This window comes from Camelina sativa, chromosome 3, assembly GCF_000633955.1.
Source record: "Camelina sativa cultivar DH55 chromosome 3, Cs, whole genome shotgun sequence".
Lineage (NCBI taxonomy): Eukaryota > Viridiplantae > Streptophyta > Magnoliopsida > Brassicales > Brassicaceae > Camelina > Camelina sativa.
In genome coordinates, this window is record NC_025687.1 from 2,569,068 (window position 1) to 2,592,930 (window position 23,863).

General features: G+C 37.5%; 8 protein-coding genes across 12 annotated transcripts; 5 read left to right on the top strand and 3 right to left on the bottom strand.

Moving 5' to 3' along the window:
• On the top strand, positions 2,546-4,206 carry LOC104764076 (myb-related protein Myb4-like). Its single transcript, XM_010487528.1, has 3 exons — positions 2,546-2,752; positions 2,853-2,982; positions 3,581-4,206. Exons 1-3 carry the CDS (start codon positions 2,620-2,622, stop codon positions 4,101-4,103), a joined length of 786 nt encoding a protein of 261 aa, XP_010485830.1. The 5' UTR covers positions 2,546-2,619; the 3' UTR covers positions 4,104-4,206.
• Positions 5,281-7,608, bottom strand: LOC104764086 (rho-N domain-containing protein 1, chloroplastic). 3 transcript variants are annotated; one of them, XM_010487548.1, is made up of 3 exons: positions 7,463-7,608; positions 6,708-7,077; positions 5,281-6,343 (listed from the first exon to the last, which is right to left on the bottom strand). In XM_010487548.1, exons 1-3 carry the CDS (start codon positions 7,506-7,508, stop codon positions 5,503-5,505), a joined length of 1,257 nt encoding a protein of 418 aa, XP_010485850.1. In that variant the 5' UTR covers positions 7,509-7,608; the 3' UTR covers positions 5,281-5,502. The 3 variants fall into 3 exon arrangements, with proteins under 3 accessions (XP_010485850.1, XP_010485841.1, XP_019098856.1); XM_010487539.1 differs by having other exon boundaries at positions 5,281-6,291; positions 6,656-7,077; XM_019243311.1 differs by having other exon boundaries at positions 5,281-5,991; positions 6,356-7,077.
• LOC104764111 lies at positions 7,714-10,039 on the bottom strand. The gene is made up of 5 exons (XM_010487566.2): positions 9,944-10,039; positions 9,232-9,407; positions 8,421-8,604; positions 8,175-8,281; positions 7,714-8,077 (listed from the first exon to the last, which is right to left on the bottom strand). The coding sequence occupies exons 1-5, from the start codon at positions 10,013-10,015 to the stop codon at positions 7,996-7,998; spliced, it is 621 nt and encodes a 206-aa protein (XP_010485868.1). The 5' UTR covers positions 10,016-10,039; the 3' UTR covers positions 7,714-7,995.
• LOC104764121 (TOM1-like protein 2) lies at positions 10,274-12,380 on the top strand. The gene is made up of 4 exons (XM_010487577.2): positions 10,274-10,453; positions 10,718-11,218; positions 11,322-11,603; positions 11,765-12,380. Exons 2-4 carry the CDS (start codon positions 10,733-10,735, stop codon positions 12,140-12,142), a joined length of 1,146 nt encoding a protein of 381 aa, XP_010485879.1. The 5' UTR covers positions 10,274-10,453; positions 10,718-10,732; the 3' UTR covers positions 12,143-12,380.
• Positions 13,825-14,081, top strand: LOC109131421 (CLAVATA3/ESR (CLE)-related protein 3-like). Its single transcript, XM_019242430.1, has one exon. It carries the CDS (start codon positions 13,825-13,827, stop codon positions 14,074-14,076), a length of 252 nt encoding a protein of 83 aa, XP_019097975.1. The 3' UTR covers positions 14,077-14,081.
• LOC109124626 (transcription factor GTE4) lies at positions 14,715-18,539 on the top strand. 2 transcript variants are annotated; one of them, XM_010487616.2, is made up of 6 exons: positions 14,715-14,824; positions 14,944-17,355; positions 17,453-17,501; positions 17,587-17,697; positions 17,790-17,872; positions 18,081-18,539. In XM_010487616.2, the coding sequence occupies exons 2-5, from the start codon at positions 15,274-15,276 to the stop codon at positions 17,834-17,836; spliced, it is 2,289 nt and encodes a 762-aa protein (XP_010485918.1). In that variant the 5' UTR covers positions 14,715-14,824; positions 14,944-15,273; the 3' UTR covers positions 17,837-17,872; positions 18,081-18,539. The 2 variants fall into 2 exon arrangements, with proteins under 2 accessions (XP_010485918.1, XP_019098857.1); XM_019243312.1 differs by having other exon boundaries at positions 14,748-17,355.
• On the top strand, positions 18,643-21,221 carry LOC104764131 (uncharacterized protein HI_0077). 2 transcript variants are annotated; one of them, XM_010487597.2, is made up of 8 exons: positions 18,643-19,250; positions 19,342-19,583; positions 19,673-19,769; positions 19,894-20,077; positions 20,181-20,262; positions 20,382-20,454; positions 20,577-20,657; positions 21,133-21,221. In XM_010487597.2, exons 1-7 carry the CDS (start codon positions 18,840-18,842, stop codon positions 20,646-20,648), a joined length of 1,161 nt encoding a protein of 386 aa, XP_010485899.1. In that variant the 5' UTR covers positions 18,643-18,839; the 3' UTR covers positions 20,649-20,657; positions 21,133-21,221. The 2 variants fall into 2 exon arrangements, with proteins under 2 accessions (XP_010485899.1, XP_010485891.1); XM_010487589.2 differs by lacking the exon at positions 21,133-21,221 and having other exon boundaries at positions 18,658-19,250; positions 20,577-20,989.
• LOC104778586 (phospholipase A1-IIalpha-like) lies at positions 21,095-23,821 on the bottom strand. Its single transcript, XM_010503039.2, has 4 exons — positions 23,705-23,821; positions 22,548-23,611; positions 22,116-22,473; positions 21,095-21,789 (listed from the first exon to the last, which is right to left on the bottom strand). Exons 2-4 carry the CDS (start codon positions 22,781-22,783, stop codon positions 21,109-21,111), a joined length of 1,275 nt encoding a protein of 424 aa, XP_010501341.1. The 5' UTR covers positions 22,784-23,611; positions 23,705-23,821; the 3' UTR covers positions 21,095-21,108.

Consider the following 23,863-nt stretch of genomic DNA (forward strand, 5'->3'; position numbering starts at 1 on the left):
AGGAAACCTAGATTGAGTACTAAAACTCTTATCACAAAAAAAAAAAATAAAATAGTATTATAATTATGAGAGATAAAATAGTATCACAGTTTTATATTATTTGTCTGTTGTATTTGCATTATTATTTTATGAAATATAAAATAGTAATTTTAATATTATAATTATGAGCAAATAAAAATTATTAATTTATTATCTATATAAATTTAGTTTTATCAACCCGCTAATGTGGAAATTAAAACATACATTGTCATACATTGAGTAATATATTTTCGTTTTAAAAAATTCAAATCACAACATATGCAGAAAATATGCATTTTATTAATTATAAGTATTATAAGAAAATTCCAAATAATTGGTAAATAAAATAAAATAAAGATGATAGGAGAACCATAATTTGAAATCTTAACAAAATCTTCGAATTTAATTAATAAAAATAATTTTATTGTATACTTAGATATAAAATCTTAGTTTTTAAAATTCTGATTGGTTTATATATTAAAAAAAATAGTAATTTCGTCCATAATTTATAAGAGAGGGAAATATTTTTTAAAAATTTTTAATATTTGATCTGTGAGTGTTTTTTATTTTTAATTAAATATATTTACTTAAATTAGTTAATTAAGCTTAATTAATTTTTCTAATAGCAATTGAATGTAATTTTTTACACACTTTAAGGTTAGTTTCATATTTGTACTTCTCAATTAATATAGTAGGATGTAAGTTAATCTATGATGCAAATACGACAAACAAACAATAACAATATATATCAAACAAATAAAAATACTATGGTATTCAAAATCTTACATGATAAGGATTGTAATAAAACACCTAATTCTAATCAAAAACGAGTAGTTTGTATATACGTTGACGAAACATAAATACATTGATCTTCTAAATATATTTGTTGGTATCTCAAGTTATTTTGTTTTAATTTATCTCAATTTGTATGTCTACTTTTTTTTTTGTCAGACCACAATTTAAACATAAGTGGTCATACGTAGAATTAAAGGTACACATTCTCAAATATTTAAATCATAACAATAGTTTTCCGATTCATACGCTCATATCTCACTTTTATACTCAGTTAATCTTATTCAACAGTTTTGTTGTTTAATCTAGAGGTAAACAATTGAAGAAAAATTCAATTAAAAAAAAACAAAATATTAATAGTTGACTAAATGTGTACAAAAAAAGTGCATCTCTTTAAACACAAATGATAGTATAAGATTACAAGTCTTAATTTAGAATTCAGTTCATTGTTTACGATCATTCTCTTCTAAGATGCAATTTTGATGTTTTTCTTCACATTAATTCTTTTGATGGAAATAAGAGCGATATATTTTTTTTTGTAATATCTAATATTAAGTGATATATATTTAACCATTGTAAGACTGTAGTAAATATATTTTCAAAACATATTAATCTTAATTTTCTGGAATTGTTAATATAATTATGAAATATTAATAATATTATAATTTCTCTTATTGATTTAATTTTTTTTTAACAAACTAAAAAAAGCTAATGCAGAATAACTCTCTGCTGCTAACCAGGTTTGTCCGGTTTTAGTTCCTACTTTAATCCCAACGACAACACATACGATCTTTAAAGAGAGTATCAAACAAAACCAAAAAGATAAATTAAACGCCCCCCTTGTTTATTAGTATTGGTTCCTATCATAATTTTGAAAAAAAAAATTATGGATGGACCCATACATACTGTATCTCTTATGATTAATTGTTTTCCCTCCTTTATGACTTGATGAGGCTTGTTTTGGGCCTCAACAAATGTATCTGAAGTAGGGGTTATAACACGTTCCGTTATTTTGAGCCAGACACGGACACGACTCACGAGAGAGACAGAGAGGGTCTGAACCCAAACAACACATCATCTGGACCCATATGGCCATATCAATCAATTAAGTACGTACATTTTGTTAACACGGAGTCGTCCCATATCTAAATCCATGTTCCGATCATGATGTAAGTAAAATTATTATTTGCTCCATCATTATATCAAAATTCTGCAACGTACAACAAGATTACTGTAATTTTTACCGTCACGATTACCACCTACAATAGCGCGACTTCGTTTTCGACATATCTAATTTGGGCCTATAAAATCATTAATAAGCCTATCTATTCTTTGCCCCATTTTATTAATAAGCCTATCTATTCTTTTGCTTAAACGGCTAAAAACACCTTCACATGTACCATCATACAATTACTATTAAGTACCAAATTCAACTTTTTATTGTCTTTTCAAATTTAGATCTTTCATCTATATCTTCGCCCTGTTTATTTCCTCGCAGTATAATTATAAATTCATACAGATCAAAAAAAAAAATTAGAGAAAAAAAAAAAAAGAAAGGTGAGAGATGACTATTCATTGAAAAAAAAAAAGGAAAAGAAGTTGGGAGCATTGATATTTGTGTACTAAAATTAGAAAAATATTTTTTTTTGCCAGCTTGTCATTTTCCTATTGCCGCAATATACCTCTCTCTCTCTCTCTCTATATATATATATATTAACACACTAAAGCCATCGCCGCACACTACTTGCTCTCAACATTTTTGGCTTTCCTTTGCTTTCTTCACCAACACAAAATCTTCAAGAAAAAAAAATGGGGAGAAGACCATGCTGTGAGAAAATGGGATTGAAGAAAGGGCCATGGAGTGCTGAAGAAGATCAACTCTTGATCGATTATATTACTCTCCATGGCCATCCCAATTGGAGATCTCTCCCTAAATCTGCCGGTATATATTATCCTTTATTTTTCTTATCTTTATGTATTTTTTTTTTAGTGTAAAGGTTTTGTTTTTAAATGGTGGGGTGTTTTTGTGAAATGATTATTAGGGCTACTTCGGTGCGGCAAAAGTTGCAGGCTTCGTTGGATTAATTATTTGAGACCAGACATCAAGCGTGGCAATTTCACTTCTCTTGAAGAAGATACTATCATCAACTTACATCAAATCTTAGGCAACAGGTTCCTCCTCCTTTTTTTATCTGCTAAATTTTCGATTTTTTTTTTATTTGTTTCTCAGAACCATAAATCAAACCAATACTACTAGTATTATTTAAGAAATTAAATCCCTTTTCTCCAATGTTAAAAGGATGAATTTTGTTTTGTAGAAAAAAAAAAAGGTTTCGTTACTTTGGAAAAATCGTTTCTAATTTGTTTTTGTTTTCTCCAAAGTTTTTTTTTTGTGAGTGTGACTAGATTTACTCCAAAATCTTTTTGAAATATTACATACATCTGTGTGGGGCTGATAACCGAGAAGATTCCAACCCGTGATTGCCTTTGTCCACTAAATAATTTCAATTTTCTTTTTTCTTTTCCTAATTATACTTTTTTATTTTATTTTTCTTTATAACAATTTTCACTACTAGACAAGATAGGCACATTCATCAGTGTAAAGACATGTGCAATATTTTGTTAACTATACCACATGAGGTTCTCCAATAGCTTCTCTGTTTGTTTTGTTCTCATTACACAATGTAGTAGACGTATTAACATATTGATGAATTTTTTTATTCTTTCATTTATGTGACATTTTGCTTGATACCTTTTTTTGGTTTGGTAGATGGTCTGCGATAGCTGCAAAATTGCCAGGTCGAACAGACAATGAAATTAAAAATGTTTGGCACACTCATTTGAAGAAAAGACTCTACCAGAATCAAGATGGAGATAACAAGGAAACTGTCGTTACTACTACTACTACTACAGATGCAAAGAGGCCAACCTCTCCGGAACAACAACAACAACAATCTAGTAGTAGTGCTGACGTTTCAGCGGTTACAACATCGGGAAACAATAACGATCACATCTCCAATAATAACAACAAAGACTCTGCGACGTCATCAAAAGATGTTCCTGCATTGATAGATGAGAGCTTTTGGTCAGAAGTCGTATCGATGGATTATAACATTTCAGGCGATGATCATGTGAAGAACGAGATAAAGATAGAGAACTGGGAGGGCTCATTAGATAGAAATGACAAGGGTTTTAGCTTCTCGAAATTGTATAACCATGACATGGAGTTTTGGTTTGACCATCTTACTAGTTCTCCTATAGTTGGAGAAATCTCTGACATTTCTGACTTCTAATTTTTTTTTTCCTTTCTTTTTTCTTTTTGTAGTTGAGAGAGTTAAGGACGTATATCTTCTTGCTTTGTGATGCACATGAATAAAAAGTCCTTTAACTTTCTTATATCAGTCTGAAAATATCAATCTTAAGGTATTTTTGGTTGATTAAAAATTACGTTACATAAATGATATGATATAATTACTATAGGATATATTCTGAAATAATGTTCGAATCAAGCTTAACCGAAATTATGATTGTTTGTGTTTCATTTGACGTCTTATGATAATTGTTTAAAAAAAAAAAAAAGAGGTTTTTCTTATGTTTGTCTTTATCTTTTAACATCTTTATAATTATAAATTTAAAATCATTGGTTCTGTAACTAAAACATGTTTAGTGGATGGCTAAACTAAAGAAAGCCAAGACTATAATATTGTTGTTTTAATAGTTGGATACTTTTAAAAGCATATTCCCTTTTTCTATGCACAATGAATTACTAATATAGTCACATTTTAAATTCTTCTGGTTTCACTATCAGTAATGGCAAACTAACAACAAAAAGATTGATTAAGATTGATTAATCATGGTCCACCTCTCTCATAAGTCATAACATACTTATTATACATGCATAACATATTCAGTAGCTCCAGTTGACCCAATTGTGATTTCTAAACACAAAAGCTGAATTGCACATTAATAAAACTCAAAACGAGATAACCTAAAAAATTATTACCCAAGAAGCACCATTGATATTATCGATGATCCAGCGATGACTCCACTATAGATTTATATCACCACCATCAACTAAACTAAATGGAAAACTTTGGTTCTTCGACACATAAAACCAATGAGAAAAGCATGAAATGATTAAAACGTGGTTGACAAGTGACAACTAAATGGGAAAATCAACCAGAGAATGGTGATGATATTTATCAATTTATCACTTTATCTGTAACTAGGTCCCGGACCTACCTCGGATGAGACGAATCCAGTTCACTTTTTTCAACATAGCATGGCCGACTTATAGAGTAAGTTTCTGAGCCAAAGAAACGGTTATTACAATAGTCTAATACCATTTCTGATGAGCTAACAATATGCAACTCCACCTTGTGAGTCTCAAAGCATTTGTGCTACTTCTCCAGAATTTGGAGCTACTAAGAGAGATTTGAGTCGACTATATATATCATAGAATGTTAGAACAACATAATCAACCGGTTTGTAATAGATTTTTGAAAATCCATGATTGAACACCAAATAGTGCCTCGTTAAAACTGAGTTGACAAAAGATTAAATCCTAGTAAACCAAGAAAATCACCGCCAGTACTAATTTCAAACAAACCAAAAACAGAGAAAATAACTCATTTCAAGTGGTGCATACTAGAGCAAGGGTTCCTCTGTATTTGAGTCTCTTTCAGTGTCAAATCAGCTGGAATCACTACCAAGCAACTCCACCAAGTCGGCTTTCTTCATCTTTGAAACCCCTTTTAGTCCCCGTGACTTTGCTATGCCTCTCAGTTCCATCAGCTTCAGTTTACTCAAGTCTTCCACGGCTTCCTCCTCGGCTTCTTCCTCAGCTTCATCACTATCTTCGTCAGCATCATCGAGGGACTCTTCATCATCTGACAACACATCTAAAATAACATCCTCATCATCTGATAACACCTCTAGAGTAACATCATCATCATCCTCCTCCTCCTCTTGAAAAAATGATGATGACTCTGGCTTCTGCTCTGACTCTGATGCAAGCATAGTTGTCACAGGTTCAGGTTCTAACTCATTTTCAGGTTCATGCTCATACTCAGGCTCCTTCTCATGCTCCTTCTCATGCTCATTCACAGGCTCATTCTCAGGCTCATCATGCGTCTCCACTGTATCCTTCTTCTGGGTCCAAGTTACGCTGTAACTTGATTCCTGATCAAAAGTTGCCTCGCTAGAGTAAGCTGGCGGTGATTTAGATCTTGGTACTGGCGACTTTCTTCTGAAGCTTGATGTTGGTCTGGAAAAGGATGACGAATTATAATCCTTGTTCTCTGAATTGGCAAGGTTTCCATTGCGGTCTTGTTTGTCGACAGTATCTCCATGTACATCTCCCTGGCTGCTAAATTTGCTAACTTGCTTCTTGCTCTGCTCTCCCGAATGCTTCCTTAGTAACTTAAGAAGGGAATCAACAGTTTCACTTTCTTTTCCCTGCCCTTTAGAAGATTCTTCAATCTTTTTTTCTTCCTTCTTTGCAGCAGCACGAGCTCGAAGCTGAGCTTGAACCNTAACTTGATTCCTGATCAAAAGTTGCCTCGCTAGAGTAAGCTGGCGGTGATTTAGATCTTGGTACTGGCGACTTTCTTCTGAAGCTTGATGTTGGTCTGGAAAAGGATGACGAATTATAATCCTTGTTCTCTGAATTGGCAAGGTTTCCATTGCGGTCTTGTTTGTCGACAGTATCTCCATGTACATCTCCCTGGCTGCTAAATTTGCTAACTTGCTTCTTGCTCTGCTCTCCCGAATGCTTCCTTAGTAACTTAAGAAGGGAATCAACAGTTTCACTTTCTTTTCCCTGCCCTTTAGAAGATTCTTCAATCTTTTTTTCTTCCTTCTTTGCAGCAGCACGAGCTCGAAGCTGAGCTTGAACCTTTCTGAAAAGCTCAACAATCTCTTTCTCTCTTGGTCCAGGGGATGAGGTAGCTTGGAATTTGGGGGAGTTAGATAGAGAGAGTAAAGGTCCATTTCTTGAAGACAACATGTCAGAGTTTTCGATGTCAAAATCGTCTCTCCCTTCGTTTTGCCTGTTGCCTCCGCGGGAACCATGCTTATTAAGTCTTGAGAAATCAGGATTTCTCCTATAGCCGCCAGAACTAGCTCGGCAAACAAAAGAAGTAGTATTGGGGATAGATTTCAGACGTCCATTCTTGTGATCCAGACAGGAAGACCAAGGTAGTATGGCAAGCGTTCTTCTTGAAACAGCAGAGTTAGAGAAGCAACGGCTGCCTGACAGTGTGCAACCTGTGTTACCAATGAAATATACCAACTAATAAGTAAACATAAGCATGTATAAACAGTCCACACACGAATAAGCCGAAGTATATTACATATTATACTCTAAGAAACATTTCATCGAACAACTGGTGGACAACAAAACAAAAATCAAATTTTCTTAAACACACCGCCGTTTCCGACTATAGTGACTAATGCATAAAACAGTGAGTTTTACTGAGAATTTAAGGAAGAACCCATTAACAAAAACTTCCCAGCAAACATATAGAGAAGCCTTAACATAATTATCAACGAGAATTATGGATTTACATTAAAAACAAAATTAACAACGACATGTTAGAGACAGGAGAGAGGAAGAGCCAGAGAGAGAGAGAGAGAGAGGATAGTGAATTACCAGGGACGTAATCACAATTCAAATGGAAAGTTCCCGACATCGCCATGAGTAGACTTCGGCGAAAGGAGATAGATTTAAGCTTCTTCTTGCATTGCCCTTTTTCCTTCTCGACCCTCTTTGTCTTCTCTGTCTCTTCGTCTTGGTAACAACAACAACACTAATTCTTCATATTGGGCTTTTTTATGGGCTTTGGACAACATTCGAAATTAAACCGAAGCGATAGTCCTAATTTCCCGGTTACAATCATACCAAACCGAAATCAATTTCATATTATTTTATTTTCGGTACAGACTTGTTCAGCTCGGTTTAAAACCGTGGTTTTGGATTCTCTAAAGAAAATGGTTGTTCATAGAGGATAAAGCCACCATGAATGAACCTATTTTCCTCAACACTCAAACAGTATCCGTATTAAGATTAGAACCAAGGGGGGCCAACATTTGCCACAAACATCTCCCCAATGACATCTACATTGGAGTTTAGAAACTGAAACAAAGAGACAGTGAAACGTGTTGCGAGATGTTTCCTTGTTATTATTACGCCTTGTGGTCTTTTGCCATTTCATCCACATCAAGTTCTACCGCCAGTATTGGAGAATCCTCTTCCATGGCAAATTCACTGTTATGACCAAACAGGATTTATTTTCTCTCTCCCAGTAAGAAAAGAATAAGAGAAAGATTTAAAGCTGATAGGAGACGATACCCTCTTCTCTTACCTGTTACTTACTGGACCATGATCCACAGCTGTCCTCAGACAATATATAGCTCTTCCTACTATGTCCGTCATTGAAATCGGACCAAATGTTCGACTATCATATGCTTCCTATTCAAACATATCATAAGTATACAGAGATTCAGTTTCTCTGATGTAACTCATCATTGCAAGAGCGCTACATAGACAACTGTAAGGGAGCTGGATTTTTTCAAGTGTGTCGTGTTACGGAAAAAGTAAAATGGTGTACCTTAGATTTCACCTCTTGGTTCTCAGCTACAACCCAGCACTGATCCTTTTCAAGAACAAAGGGCTCTTCTTTCTCATCACTTGAAACCATTTCAGATCCTTCTAAAGCTGCCAATCTTCTGACTATATACTTATTTGTTTCATTCGGGTCCTTCAAGACAACAGCATCCCCAATGAAAACGTACCTAGACAAATACCACAAAAGTCAGATGGGCATCACTCATAAGTAATAACCATGCACATGATTAGTTAAGGCTTGAGAACTAGGGGGATTCAACTGATGTTTAGATACATCAGAAAGCTGAAATGCAAAATTCATATTTTCAGTGGCTCATCGGTGCCAACCTAATCAATTCCGTCCAATCAAGGTAGACATACATACGCCCACTATTTATCAGAGGATTCAGAGCAAAACAACAAAAATCTCTTTCTTTTTTTGTCTCAAGATCAGGGAAACTGAGAAACTTAGCTCTCCTCACAAAGATCCTACTCTTGTCTACAGTTGTGACTTCAAATACAAACTCCAATGTCAATCCTAGAATCCTTATGCCTACTTACAACCTCGAAATGCACGAAAGGAAATTAAAATAATCTAAAACCCCCTAGTAAGATATAGCAGTCCAGATAATTTAGAAGCAAGAAAGAAAACATAAATAATCTAAAGTTCATGACTTTATCCCGTTCAGATAACTAGCAGTCCAGCAGTGCAACTACAGAGTACAGAGCCACATTTCATGAAACACCAAGTGGTAACCTCATGGTTTATGTAAGTGAAACTCAAAAAGACAAACCCTTAACGCCAAGAAACATACCTTGTATCAACAACTGGTAGCTTACGGACAAGTAGCGTGTTTTCATTTGATCCCATGGTTGGGGCCATCTCTTGTCCTTTATTGGAGTTGTGTAAGTAGGTTATCTTTCCATAAAATAGATTCTTCACGACTACACCAAAGAGTTCCCGGTCACTGAGCTTCTCTCGAGTATGTTTCTGAACAGACAGAGTAACCCAAGGATGGTAAATAAAACAGATTATACATGCACACTTACGACTCAATGAACTGAAAGAAACGGCTTGAGGTGCAGCAGAAGATACAAACAGAGGACTATAAAAATCATGAAGGTTTGTTTTTCAGGTCACTGGATATAATCTGATCATATTAAAGAATGATCCCTTAGCAAAAAAATTTCCCTTTTTTTGTTTTAACTTTTAACAAAGCGTGCTCTTTTATTATAGTAACAATCACCAACGAAAAGCATAAAGATTTAGTTTGCATAGCTCGGAAGAAGCAAAATTTGTTGAACAATGGCGCTTTACGGAAGCAATTCCCTTAAGATAAATCAAAATTGGATGGAAAAATAAAATCAGAAACCCTAGTCAATTTAATCAAATCCAAAAACCATTTTTTTTATAAATTACATAGAGAGAATCAGAAAGTTCAAAATTCCATAAATCCTGGCAGGCAAATGCAAGGAGTGAAGCATAACTCAAACTGAGTCACAGAGTGATAGAGTATAAGAAAGAACCTTGAGGCTGAGAGTGAGAGAGTACTCGAGCTTGTGAGCCATGTATCGGACCCAATTCGTGATGGAGGCCATCGTTGAATGATAATGACTCTAATCGGAATGGACTCCTTCGCCGCGTCGGTTTTCTCAGCCCCCTCGCCGCCGTGGTCGAACTAGTGTTTTATGGGTTCGTCGGTCATAAAAATCTCGTGATTTCCAAGTATTTCCCAAAAGAGTCTAAACAGTGTTTAAATTAGCCTCGGAACTATTTTTTTACTATTCGAATTTTCATCCTGAATTATATAATTAATCACATTAACCCCAACAAGAAAAGTCCTGACAAGAAGTTCGAGTTAGGCTTTGTCAACATGCCACGTGTTCATCTTCTCTTTTCTAACTCTCTCTGCTGAACATTTCGTTCCGACAGATTTGCAGATGGAAGCTTAAATAATCAAAGACAAATACCAAACACACAACACAACTTACGAAAAGATCTTTGACTTGGATCATCTGTTGGAAACTTCATCTCAGGTTCTCACTTTTTCTTTAATTCAATTTTCAATTTATATTTACTTCTCCAGTGTCAAGGATCATCACTTCTGATAGATCATAGATCTAATTTATTGTAATTTTTTTGCCTTCCCTGATCTTTGCTCATTAGATTGTGATCTTGATTTGGAATTTACGATTGTGTACTGTTTGATACTATTAGACTCGAAACTGAATCGGAAATCAAATTAGGGTTTTTTTTAGGGCTTCTTGAAATTAGAGAATTTTTTTGGGTTACTTGTGTAGGTGGATCACTAGAATATGGACAAATTGAAGATAGCGGAATGGGGAGAGAAGCTAAAGACTGGTGGAGCTCAGATGAGCAGAATGGTTAGTGAGAAAGTGAAAGATATGCTTCAAGCTCCGACCTTGGAATCGAAGATGGTTGATGAAGCTACTTTAGAGACGTTGGAGGAGCCGAATTGGGGAATGAACATGAGGATTTGTGCTCAGATTAACAACGACGAGTTTAACGGCACCGAGATTGTTAGAGCTATCAAGAGGAAGATCTCAGGTAGGAGCCCTGTGAGCCAAAGGCTGAGCCTTGAGCTTTTAGAAGCTTGTGCTATGAACTGCGAGAAGGTTTTCTCTGAAGTTGCTTCTGAGAAGGTTCTTGATGAGATGGTTTTGTTAGTCAAGAACGGTGAAGCTGATCCTGAGAACAGGAAGCGAGCTTTTCAGCTTATTAGAGCTTGGGGACAATCCCAAGATCTTACTTATCTTCCTGTTTTTCATCAGACTTATATGGTAAAATCTCTCCTGAATCTGATTTGCTTATTATGCAAAGACGTTTTCTTGTTAGTTTGTGTCATTCTCTGTTTTTCTTATTCCTCTTTGTGATTTCTCTTAGAGCTTAGAAGGCGTGAACAGTTTAAACGCTCGTGGTGAAGAGAACTCGATGCCGGGACAAACCTCTCTGGAGTCTCTCATGCAACGGCCTGTTCCGGTTCCGCCACCTGGTAGCTATCCGGTTCCTAATCAAGAACAGGCTCGTGGGGATGATGAAGGTCTTGATTATAACTTTGGGAACTTATCGATAGAGGATAAGAAAGAACAGATTGAGATTACAAGGAACAGCCTCGAGTTGCTCTCTAGCATGTTGAATACTGAAGGGAAGCCGAATCACACAGAGGTAATCTTTTGCATTATTTGCTCATTAAGCTTTATAAAAAAAAAAAACTTTACTCTTTTTCAGCTATGTGTATTTTTTTTCTTAACAAAATCTGTTTTGAGTATTCATTGAAACTTTTACTGGACAAAAGTAAGTAATGAGGTTATATGTTATGGTTACAGGACGATCTAACGGTAAGCCTGATGGAGAAATGTAAGCAATGTCAGCCGTTGATTCAAATGATCATAGAGAGCACAACAGACGACGAGGGAGTCCTTTTCGAGGCTCTGCATCTGAATGATGAGCTCCAACGCGTTCTATCTAGTTACAAGAAGCCTGATGAAACTGAGAAGAAAGCCTCCATGGTGGAACAAGAATCATCAGGAAGCAAAGATGCTGGTCCGAAACCGACAGAGGAAGAACATCAACCTGTAAAGAAAACGGGTGACGGGGATGACACAAAACATTCAGAATCATCAGGCTCCTCCGACAAACCCGTCAAAGAGGTTAAGCAGGTGAAAATAGAACTTGGGCTTTCGAGTGATGAAGATGAGAAATGAGCAGTCTGTGTTTGTCTTTCTTCCGACATGGATATCAGAATGTTGCGAAGATTTGTTTCTTGATGGTTGTTGCTTTTAAATTATAACAATGGATTCCCACTAGCAGTGTGGAACCGTTTTAGCTTCGTTTCAAGCTTTGTGCTATAAAGTGGTTTTTGTAGACATTTTTAAACCGTAGGTGAATCTTCACCCGAAACATTTATGCGAGGTGTTTGGTCTGCACTTAGCTACTTGCTTATATGTGTTGTGACTTGTGAGGTTAGTATCTAACTTCCCTGCTGTGTGATATAGATGGCTTGTTAGATTCACCTCATTCTCAGATTAACTCGCTCGAAATATGATAGAATGGAGTCTTAACATTCTTCGAATGATAAACTGAAGAGTAATAATATTAGTTGGTCTTTTTTGGCAACTTAAGAGTTAATTGTATGTCACATACCTTATATATATATATACTAATTGATAAACAAAATCATCAAAGGGTCCAAATTGAACGATTCTATTTCCCGAATTTCCGTGAAGAGTTTTCTACAAAACTGAGATTTGATTCTTGAAAAATGCTAAATTTAAAGATGGACCAAAAAATGGTACAGTGGCACAAACCTATCGAGATTACATAATATAAGTAATGTTATAACTTAGTTAAGTGCATATAGACGATTGGTTTCACTGCAACGAAGATTAGTTAATTCATGAAACGTCACCACTTTTCTCAAATATTTTGTCGTGCTTTATACTTTTCGTCTATTGATGCTTCTATAATCAGCTTCTTATATGTCGTCGACATGCTCTACAAATTGAAGTACACGTGGCCGTAACCACTTATATGCTATTATACATCAAATAAAACTATAGAATATGTCTTGGTGGACTTAATATTCATCGTTTAAGGTTATAGATTGGTTCTTTATCCAAGGAAAGGTTATAAATTGGTCTCCACCACCTTTTCTATGCATACATTCCCAACTCTGAAAACGTCATGCGCTATCTTCATTGGTTATCCATTTCACTCCATCAACCAAAAAGCTAAAGAGATTTTGACATTTTGCTACAAATCCTAAAATAAATGATTTTGTAGTTACTATACATTTGGGTTCTATGGAATTACTATAAAACTCCAGTTGCTCTTAATTTGTTATATATTTTATGGAGAGACCTATAGTTGGACTTGGAATAAAAATGACATGGATAATTGGATATGAATTGCAATTTCTTATGTTTTTCCTCACAGCTACATATTAATCAATACTTTCTCTTTGTTTTGTGGTAAATTATGTTTTTGTGTGTTTTTAGAAAACTAAAGAAATTAAACATTACCTCACTTACTATGTTGAGGGTAAAGGAATACGTTATACCCCCAAAACATGAAAAATATCAATATATCATATATTGCAAACGCAATCAAGTGATAATGACCTTGCAACTGTTCTTAGAGAAATATATAATACATGACATATTGAGGATCAAATGAATTTAGGGATGTATATATAGGAAGCTATATTCGATCTGACTAAATTTCAACTTAAAGTAAATATAGATTGATGAATGAACACTCAGTATATAGCTTCCTATATATACCATTGATGTTGTCATGTTGAGGGTATATGGAGATCAACCTTTAAACTTCAAAGACTTTATATCTAGCTTATTACCTTCAAGATTTAAGAGGAAGTTACATATATATGGGAAGTCTCAAGTTATGGGTTTGTTTGGTGTTGCTAATTCTATTACTCAAATTGACCTCGGTGCACCACTATCATCGAGGTTTGGTTGCGGAGGAGAGTGGTCGAGTCCGTGTGGAACAGATTAGACGAGAGCTTTTTGAGAGGTTAAAAGAGGTGAAGGTGAGATCAGAAGGCGAAGAGACGATCCTTGGAAATACTCTTGATTCGAAGCGACTTAGTCCTGGCGGTCCTGACCCGAGGCATCACTGACCTAGAAGAATGTATGACTATGTAATGCCATTTTCGAGAGAAAGGTTCAATTAAATCCTAATGGTGTAATGTATTCGAGCTCTATAATCTTCAAATAAGAAAGACGCGTCACCTAAAACAGCTTGCTAGCTCGACATATGTAACGTATTATGTATGATAAAAATTAACAACACAGAACTGTGAGATACATATTTTGTTTTCCCAGGACTATATATAGAGCTGCATGCTGGCAACACAATTTATTGTATTCAGTTGCATATATAGTCCGCTAGCTAGTATTTTACACATAATTTGGAAGAGAAAAAATATGCATGGTAGAACTCCATCATCGTATCTATTTCACACTGTAATTTTTACCAATTTAGGAAAGAAATATTATGATCTCCTTCACTTAAAAATATCTCCAATCTCCAGCGTAAATCTCCTTCACTTAAATATCTCTCAGAAATTATGGATATAATAAAATTAATGTGTTTTGGAGAAAATGGTATTATTTCAATATATTATTATCATAAGCAAGATTTTTTTGTTGTTGTTGAGAAAATGAGAAGTATATTTTTATTTTAATTTAATTTGATTATTAGGCTTTTTAATATATTTGGGAAAGTGATTTGGTTTGTGAGGCCCAAACCTAAAAAAGCTATCGGGTCGGGTAAACGAACCAAAAAAAATCTAACGCTGGGTTGCTTCTTCTTCTTCTTCTTCTTCCTCGCTCTTGCGGCGGCTTCTCTCTCCCAAGCTCGTTGAGGTAAAAGCATCCTCCAAATTCTCCTTATTTTTCCAGATCAATCCTTTCTTTCCCTTACCTTCTCTCTACTGGTTCCGTTTCCTGACGAATTTTTCTATTTTTTTTTCTTCTTCCCTAAGGTTCGTGTCGATCTCAAAGCTCTGAGATTCGAATGACCTAATTGTCTCTGTTCTTCTTATTCTGGGGAATTTTGAATCGCATATAGTCCGCATCTACTTGCTGCGTCAAATTTGAATCAGAAACCCTAATTTCGTGGGCCTTTGTGCAGTCTCACAAATTTGCACACTCTCTCAAAATCGTTCTGGAAATTAGGGTTTCACGGTGGAAGATTTGATTTCGGCTGATTAGAGGGCTTTCTGACAGTATTAATCGGGAGAAGTGAAGAAAAAAAAAGGCATCAATTTAGGGCAAAATTAAGAGCGTGAAATTAGGGTTTCGGAAGTGTATGTATGGCGTCGGAGCCTGTTAACGGAGGAGAAGGAATCGATGGAGCTAGAGAGAAGCAAATCATTAAAGTTTATAAGAGGAAAGGCAAAGGTCAAAGAAAACAGTCGCCCTTCTTTGCCATCGAGAAACCAGAGGCGAATTTAGAAAACGAGAATGATAACAGTGATGTGAATCCTTCTGAAACTCTAGCTCCAGAGTCCGTGGATCCTATAGTCGTGGTGAAGGATTCTGTTCAAGAGGTTGCTCTTGGGGCCAATTCTCAGGAAGACAGCCTGCCTGGTGATGATTCAGATAAAGTCATTGACAAGCCTCTTGTGGAAGCTTTTACTCATGCTCAACCTCAGGATGATGCCACGGATAAGAAGGTTCAAGATGATGATGTGAACACTATTGTAGGCGACAAGTCTGTAGATGCACCCTCGCAAAGCAACAAAGCTCAAGATGATGTCAATACAGTGGTTGTTGATGAAAACTCTATCAAGGAACCTCCTAAAAGTATTGCCCAAGAAGAAGATGGTACTACTGTGATCGTTGACAAGAACCCTATTGAAGTACCTTCTCAATCCCTATCAGTGGAAGATGTCAATACACTTGTTGTTGATAAGAATCCCATTGAAGTGTCTTCTGAGGAATATGTCCACGTGGTAGATGCAGATAATCTGATAAAAGAAGCTCACCCTGAAAACCTTGTTGAAAGAGATGCCCAACAGCCCGCAGGCCTTACCTCTGATTCTGGTCACGCTACTGCTGCTGGAAGCATGCCTATGGAGGAGGACGCAGATGGTCGTATTAGGATACATGTAGCTTCCACAACGAAGCAACAGAAAGAGGAGATCAGGAAGAAGCTTGAGGATCAGCTTAACGTGGTCAGAGGTATGGTAAAGAAGATAGAGGATAAAGAGGGTGAGATTGGTGCATACAATGATTCTCGTGTTTTGATTAACACTGGTATTAATAATGGTGGAGGAAGGATTCTCTCTGGGTTTGCCTCAGCTGGACTTCCTCGTGAGGTCATCAGAGCACCAAGGCCTGTAAATCAACTAAGCATATCAGTGTTGGAGAATACTCAGGGAGTCCATGAGCATGTGGAGAAAGAGAAAAGAACGCCCAAGGCAAATCAGTTTTATAGAACTTCAGAGTTTTTACTTGGTGACAAGTTACCACCTGCAGAGAGTAACAAGAAATCAAAATCAAGTGCGAAGAAGCACGGAGGAGATGCTGGGCATGGGTTTAGTGCAGGGTCTAAAGTTTTCAAGAATTGCAGTGCTCTACTTGAAAGGCTGATGAAACATAAGCATGGTTGGGTGTTTAATGCTCCAGTAGACGTGAAGGGTCTAGGTTTGCATGATTACTTCACCATTATCGAGCACCCTATGGATTTGGGAACTATAAAGTCTGCGTTAACAAAAAATATGTACAAGTCACCAAGAGAATTTGCAGATGATGTTAGACTTACTTTCCACAATGCCATGACTTACAACCCACCAGGACAAGATGTCCATGTCATGGCGGAAACACTATTACAGATCTTTGAGGAAAGATGGGCTGTAATAGAGGCAGACTACAATCGTGAAATGAGATTTGTCACTGGTTATGAAATGAATCTTCCAACTCATACAATGAGGTCTAGACTTGGTCCTACAATGCCGCCACCACCGATTAATGTGAGGAATACGATAGACAGAGCAGACTGGAGTAATCGCCAACCAACTACAACACCTGGAAGAACACCAACTAGTGCAACACCTTCTGGAAGGACACCTGCTCTGAAGAAGCCGAAGGCCAACGAACCAAATAAAAGAGATATGACATATGAGGAGAAGCAGAAGCTAAGTGGCCACTTGCAAAACTTGCCTCCAGATAAACTAGATGCAATTGTACAAATTGTTAACAAGAGGAATACTGCTGTGAAGCTACGGGATGAAGAAATTGAGGTTGATATTGATAGTGTTGATCCAGAGACCTTATGGGAGTTGGACAGATTTGTAACCAACTACAAAAAGGGCTTGAGCAAGAAAAAGAGAAAAGCTGAGCTAGCTATTCAAGCTAGAGCAGAAGCCGAGAGGAATAGCCAACAACAGATGGTAGTTATCCTGAGAATTTTACTCCTTTTGTTATTTGCTTTCTTGTTTTACTTGAAATTGTATGCTCATATTTGTTTGTTTTTCCTCTTGATTGCAGGCTCCAGCACCAGCGGCACATGAGTTTTCTAGGGAGGGTGGCAACACAGGTAATTTTGCCGGGCTCTTATATATAGATATTTAACTTCCCTCTCTTTGGTAGGAACAACTTAGGGATAATAATTCTTACCGCAGCTAAGAAGACACTTCCTACACCATTACCTTCGCAAGTGGAGAAGCAAAACAATGAGACAAGCAGATCAAGTAGTTCAAGCAGCTCTTCCAGTGGTTCCAGCTCTTCTAGTGGTACATGCTGCTCTCTGAGTTATCTAACATGTCCTCTGATATATTGCAAATGTGAAATTTTATTACTAAACCCCTCTGTGTTGGGCGTGCAGATTCGGACAGTGACAGCTCTTCGTCGTCTGGATCAGATCGGACCTAGAGTCTAGTGTACAAGAGGGTTGATGTTGACAAATATGTAAGTTCATAGCTATCATCCACTGTTAATCTAAATAACATATGTGTTGTCAACAACATCTTCCTTATCTCCATTTTGGCATGTTGAATGTTGCTGGTCCATATCCTGGGTAGTTTGTTATATATATTTGCTGATAGTTGGTAAACATACATAGGGTCTCTAGTTGTATATTGTAACCGGGGTGTGATGGTTTTTATGGTGGAAACAGGGCGTTGGAAAGATGGAGGTAGAGTAGAAGAGGATTTGGGAGGTGAAGGAAGGATGATGACCGTACAGGCTTTGGGGGCAGAGAAATAATAGAGTGGATGGGGTTGGTTTTTATCTTTCATGGGAGGACAAGATTATGTGTATCATATTCATATCGCTGTTTAGAGTAAAAAAAGAAGAAGAAAAATCTATTATTCTTAAATTTTTTTTTTGACGTAGTAGGAGGATTATGGCTGTGTTTGTCTACTTTAGATGTAACTGTAGGGGTTGGGTTTGGTGTCTCACTTTGTATATCTCTGCCTCTCACACTCTCTCTCGGTCTTTTGTTTTTAGCGGGTTTAGTTGGTTTGACTGCTTGATCAATTTTAGTTAGGTGCTTTTAATTCAAAGATTCTGGATTCTTAAAAAACTTGTAGTATTGTAAGCTTGTGAGTTTGTGACCCCTTTGTTAGCTTTGTTTTCTCGTTGCTTCCACACTATTACTACCCTTATCTATCCTCTTCTCTATTTGATCTATACAAGATTACAATGGTTTGCTAGGGAAACATACTACAAAAGATTTTTTTAAAATCTATCTAATCTGACAATTTCCGAACTGGTTTCACCTTTACCGAAGATAAAAAAAAACATGTAAACATGGCCATCAGTAACTATGTGGAGGCTTTGTGTTGGTAAAAAAACCAAAAGCTTTTGGGGAAAAGATGAAGCAATGGCTATGGAAGAGGAGCAGTGAAGCATTGAGAGAAGGGTTGAGAGAAGAATGTTGATTCATCATCTGCGTCCCTTTCCACTGAATTCTCTTTCTCCTCGTTCTTTCACCATCTCCACTGCTCTCTCTTCTACTTCTTCTTCTTCTACTGCAACGAAGCAACACAAGCTTTGGTCTGGTCTGGAAAGCTGGAGAAAGAGTCCTGTCAATGACCTTCGTCTCTGGGGACCTACGGGTCCTCTACTCTCTTCTTCCGACTCCATCTCCGTCGACTTCTCCGGTCTGGTCTCGGCGGCGTCTTCTCTCGCCGATCTCGGAGCTCTCGTCCTTTCAACCTCTGACCCTCTCTCCAAATCTCATATCTCCCATTTAGCTTTCTCGCGTTGGCGCCGTGAGAATCTCCCCGTTGGTTCAATCTCACATCTTCCTTCTTCTCCTGCTCGTCCTCCCAAACCACTCCTCGTCTGTGTTTTCTCTCCTTTCTGTTTCTCTCTAATCTAATTTTGATTTGAGTTTATCAAAATCAGCTAATTGTCTTCTTTGTATTTTGCAGGTTGCGACCAACGAAGTTCCAAATCCGAAAGATTCGAAGCTTCCTCTCAATGCTCATATGCTTCACAACCTCGCTCATGTCGAGCTCAATGCTATTGATTTGGCTTGGGACACTGTTGCTCGTTTCTCCCCTTTCTTCCACGTTTTGGGTCACAACTTCTTTGATGACTTTGCTCATGTTGCTGATGATGAGAGTCGCCATTTCTTGTGGTGTTCCCAGAGACTCGCTGAGCTTGGTTTCAAGTTCTGTCTTATTTAAAGTCTTAAACTTTTTGACTGATTGCTATTGGTTTTCAAGACAGCCATTAACTTTCATCATCTTCGTCTTCAAGGTATGGAGATATACCGGCTAATAACTTACTGATGAGGGAATGCGAGAAAACATCCAACAATGTTGCTGCTCGCTTGGCTGTTATCCCTCTTGTACAGGTAATTGAATGCCCCCCACTCTTCCCATATGGATGATATCACAGATGTACGTAACTGGAGATAGATACCAACTTTTTTTAGCCTTTTGATAGCATAATTCATACCAATTTAGTTAGTTTTATAGGAGGCTAGAGGACTTGATGCTGGACCTAGGTTGGTCAAAAGGCTGACGGGCTTTGGAGATAATAGGACTTCCAAAATAGTGGCTAAGATCGCTGAGGAGGAAGTTGCACATGTAGCTGTTGGTGTAGACTGGTTTCTCTCTGTGTGTCAAAAGATGAACCGTGCTCCTTGCCCTACATTTAAAGGCATAGACAAGTTTTCTTATCCATGTTTTCTTATATCTCAGCTTTTCTCCCCTGGTTTTATACAGAGATCATAAATCTGTTTTTAACCATATGTGCTGTGCAGATCTGATCAAAGAGTATGGTGTTGAGTTAAGGGGCCCTTTTAATCACTCGGCTCGGGAGGTGGCTGGCCTTCCACGAGATTGGTAAGGAGACTCCAGTCAGATTCTTTCAAAAAAAAACTTCATCGAAAGGCATTATCTATATCAACGCACATTTCAATTTAGCGCAACAGATTAAGTTTTCTTATTCCATATATCTTTAGGTATGATTCATCATGTGTCACAGAAGTGGATAAAGTCGCTAACAAACAGGATGACAAGGAGCAACTCTCTGCAGTATGTTTTTTTCTTTGTTCATGTTTTTTTCGGTATGCTTCTGAAGGAGGCAAAAACTTGCTGAAGATGGTATCTTTATCTAAGTTTTAATGTATGGTTTTTGTTGCATTTCATCACGACAGGTTTACGATAGGCTCACTCACATTATCGAAATGGAGAGTGATAATTCAAGTCTCGAAAGGCCAGACAAATGACATGATACGGTCAGAGTCATAATTTAATGGCGTTATAACTTATGAATGAGTGTCAGGCGTGGTTTCTTGGGATCTGAAACAACAAATTAATGTGTTCTTATACGAAATAGTTCAAACCTAGCTCTAGCTTAGAATTTTCCTCTCTTACTGCGGCTATTGTTTATGGTGATTTTATGCCTTTGCTCCTTGTGCATGCGTGACTATCACAGTTGAAATATACATGAGAGTTGATCCAAGCAACCACTTTATGTTATAAATTTGCTCGCATCCAAGAGAGGTTTAGTATTTAATCAAGTACAGAAATTTCGAATTTCTCACTTTCTATGTACTTGTCTTCTTCATCTTGGGTTGCATTTGCATAGACTGACTGAGATTCGGTTCTTAGATCCTTTGTGCTTCTAAATGATTTCTTTTTGTGTGTACAAACATATCGTGCGGAACCTTTTATAAGATTTAGTAACTAAACTGTATTAAGCTCTTGTAGTTGGTTACTAGTTGAGGAGGAGTCGTCATCATCAGCATCATCATCATTATCATCATGATCTCTCCTGTGGACATTTAGCTTCCATGTCCCATCATTCATTTGAACCATCCCTTTGTTTGCCAGACACCTCCAGGTACTTGGCACTAAGTACTCGTCCTTCAGAGCATCTAATCCTTTATTTACCAAAGAAATATCCCGGCCAATCTCCAGCTTGAATACCCCGGCTGCATCTTGCATCCCTGCTATGCCGTGCAGATAGATCTCCAGGTTATGGTAGTTCCTAAAGTTCAGAGACCGTTTCAGGTACGTGGAGTTCAATGTATTGATCTCTAATACCTCGCCTATTTCTGCATACAGTAAGAGTGGATAATGTGGTGCGACATCTGGAACATTTACTATTCTTAGGATGTTTAGTGGTTTGAGTGAGTCGACGATTTTTTTGAAGTCTTGGTCTCCAATCCTAGGACTTCCGAAAGCGAAAACTGTGATAGGAACTTGCTTTTTCTGAAGACTTATATCGATCTTGCTGTTTTTGCCATAGACAATATCTGCAGCTGATAGAACTGACATAACGGCGCCCAAGCTATGGCCAGTGAAAGTGATGCTTACTTCTTCATTCTTGTAAACTTCCAGCAACCTCTTGAGCTCTCCTTGTACCTAAAACCAAAACCAAGACACAATGCCATCCATTAGGAGAAAGAAGGAGATATGGAAGTAGGGTTGTTAATGTTGTCATGGGCCGCCACGCCATGTTATGAGCTCAACCCATCCGCCTTGATAAGTTAAACCCCTGTCACTGATTCTAACCCGCGGGCGGGACTGCATTGGACCTTAAAAAGGCACCCCAAAAAATGAAATGGTCCAGCGGGTTTTTTCCTGGCCTGTGGTGGGCTTAGGTTTGGAGCAGTCCTGGTCCGATCCTGATGTTTCAAAATTAATAAAATGGTCCGCACTGATATGATGATAAAGAAAAGGGTGAAGACCTGTTCTCGTGCACTAGTCTTGGCATAAGGCGAGCGAGAATCAGAAGCGGTGTAGATATCGAGCCAGCCACTTCCAATACGAGGGCTATCTTTGGGGTCTTTTACCGGGAAAACTGAGATAGCTGACTCAAGTGGAAAATCGAAATCATTAGCCCATTCATATGGCTGAAGTGTTCCTCTCCATGCCACAACAATGTCTCTCCTTCCTAACATCGCTTTTCCTTGGTCTGTAGCAACCGCAATGTAGCCCATCCAGTTAGTCTGCACGCGAGAGGCATCCTTTGACAAAGGCTTGACGATGAAACAGATTGGTAAGTTTATGGAAGCTGTTGCGTAGATGTACTTGGTCACCTCGTACCTGAAAATCTTCTACGGGTAAGCTAATGTTGTTGTCGAATCCAATATGAAACATTTAGGGCATATGGCAAGTACCTGAAAGGGTTGGCTTTAATGAAGCCGGTTCGAGCAAAGAGTTGTTTCTTGGAGTAATAACAGTCACCAGCATATCTGGACTTACGGTCCCAGTTAAAGGCGTCGTAACCAACCTGAGACATCTCGCCATAGTGAATGAGGTAGCGGCGAAGATCCGGGTCAAGTGGATCAAGCAGGCCTTGCCATTTCTTTTGGCCATTCAGCTCCTTCCATCTCTTTGCTATGTCGTCCAACATATTTGCCTTCGATTTTTTTACAAACCTTTATCTTCTTGATCTTGATTATTGGATAGTAACATGGCTCCTTGTGTGAAAGAGTTGAATAATGCGTGAAGGAATTGGTCCTTGATGCACGGTCCTTCACATATATAGTGCTGATTTAAGTTTTTGTTAAGTGTACCGTGTACGCATATAACAATTTATAGTATTAACATCAGTTTCAACGGTTAACCAACGCTTAAAACATGTTTTGTTAGTTACATCAAATATTACATTAATCAAAGACAATTAATTCCCTCTGGCTTGTCCAATATGATTCGGTTTAACCAAACCGGAAACGTCTATCCAGAACCGAAGCAGGGGATTATGCTCAGCCACTTGACTGGGTGAGTTTCTTTGTATTCATGGTCCCTGCTCTGCGTTGTTCTTGAAGACTTTATCATCTAGCATCAATCATCAATGCCAAACCTGAAGCTAAATTTCTCACAAGCAGATGTCACCATCAAATCCCACTGATACGCTTGCCAACAGGTTGTTCAAGATGAAAATCTTACTTCAAATAGAATCAACCACCCCTTACGACCATTATCCTCATTTTGCGACAGTCCTCTCTGTAAATGAACCTTTCTGGTACTGCTTGAGAATCATTTGACCGTACAGTTTCAGGAGTTTCGGTACATGGGCACTTGTGACATCGGAAAGCTCTTCCTCTCAAACATTTGTCCGGGACTCAAGTTTCTGTCATCTGCAATGGCTGACATGACCATACTGACTTCAGCAAGCAAGTCTTGAACGACATCTGAGAAAGGTTTCTCAACAGGGTTTCTGACAGTCATGAACTTGATCCTACCATATTTTGCAGTATCATAAACCAAGAGTTAAACAAACTAGTAATATCATCGTAAGTATTACAAGTGCTACAATAAAAGTAATAGGTACCTGGAAGCCTCAAATTTCTTCAGTCACATGTTTTTCCGTAGCTCAAGACTTGTCAGCACAAAAGTTTATTATGGAATCGCCAACGATTTTCAGAGAAACCAAACCCGCACCAGTTTTACAGCANCGATACAAGGTTTCAAAAAGGTAGCCCAGAACGAG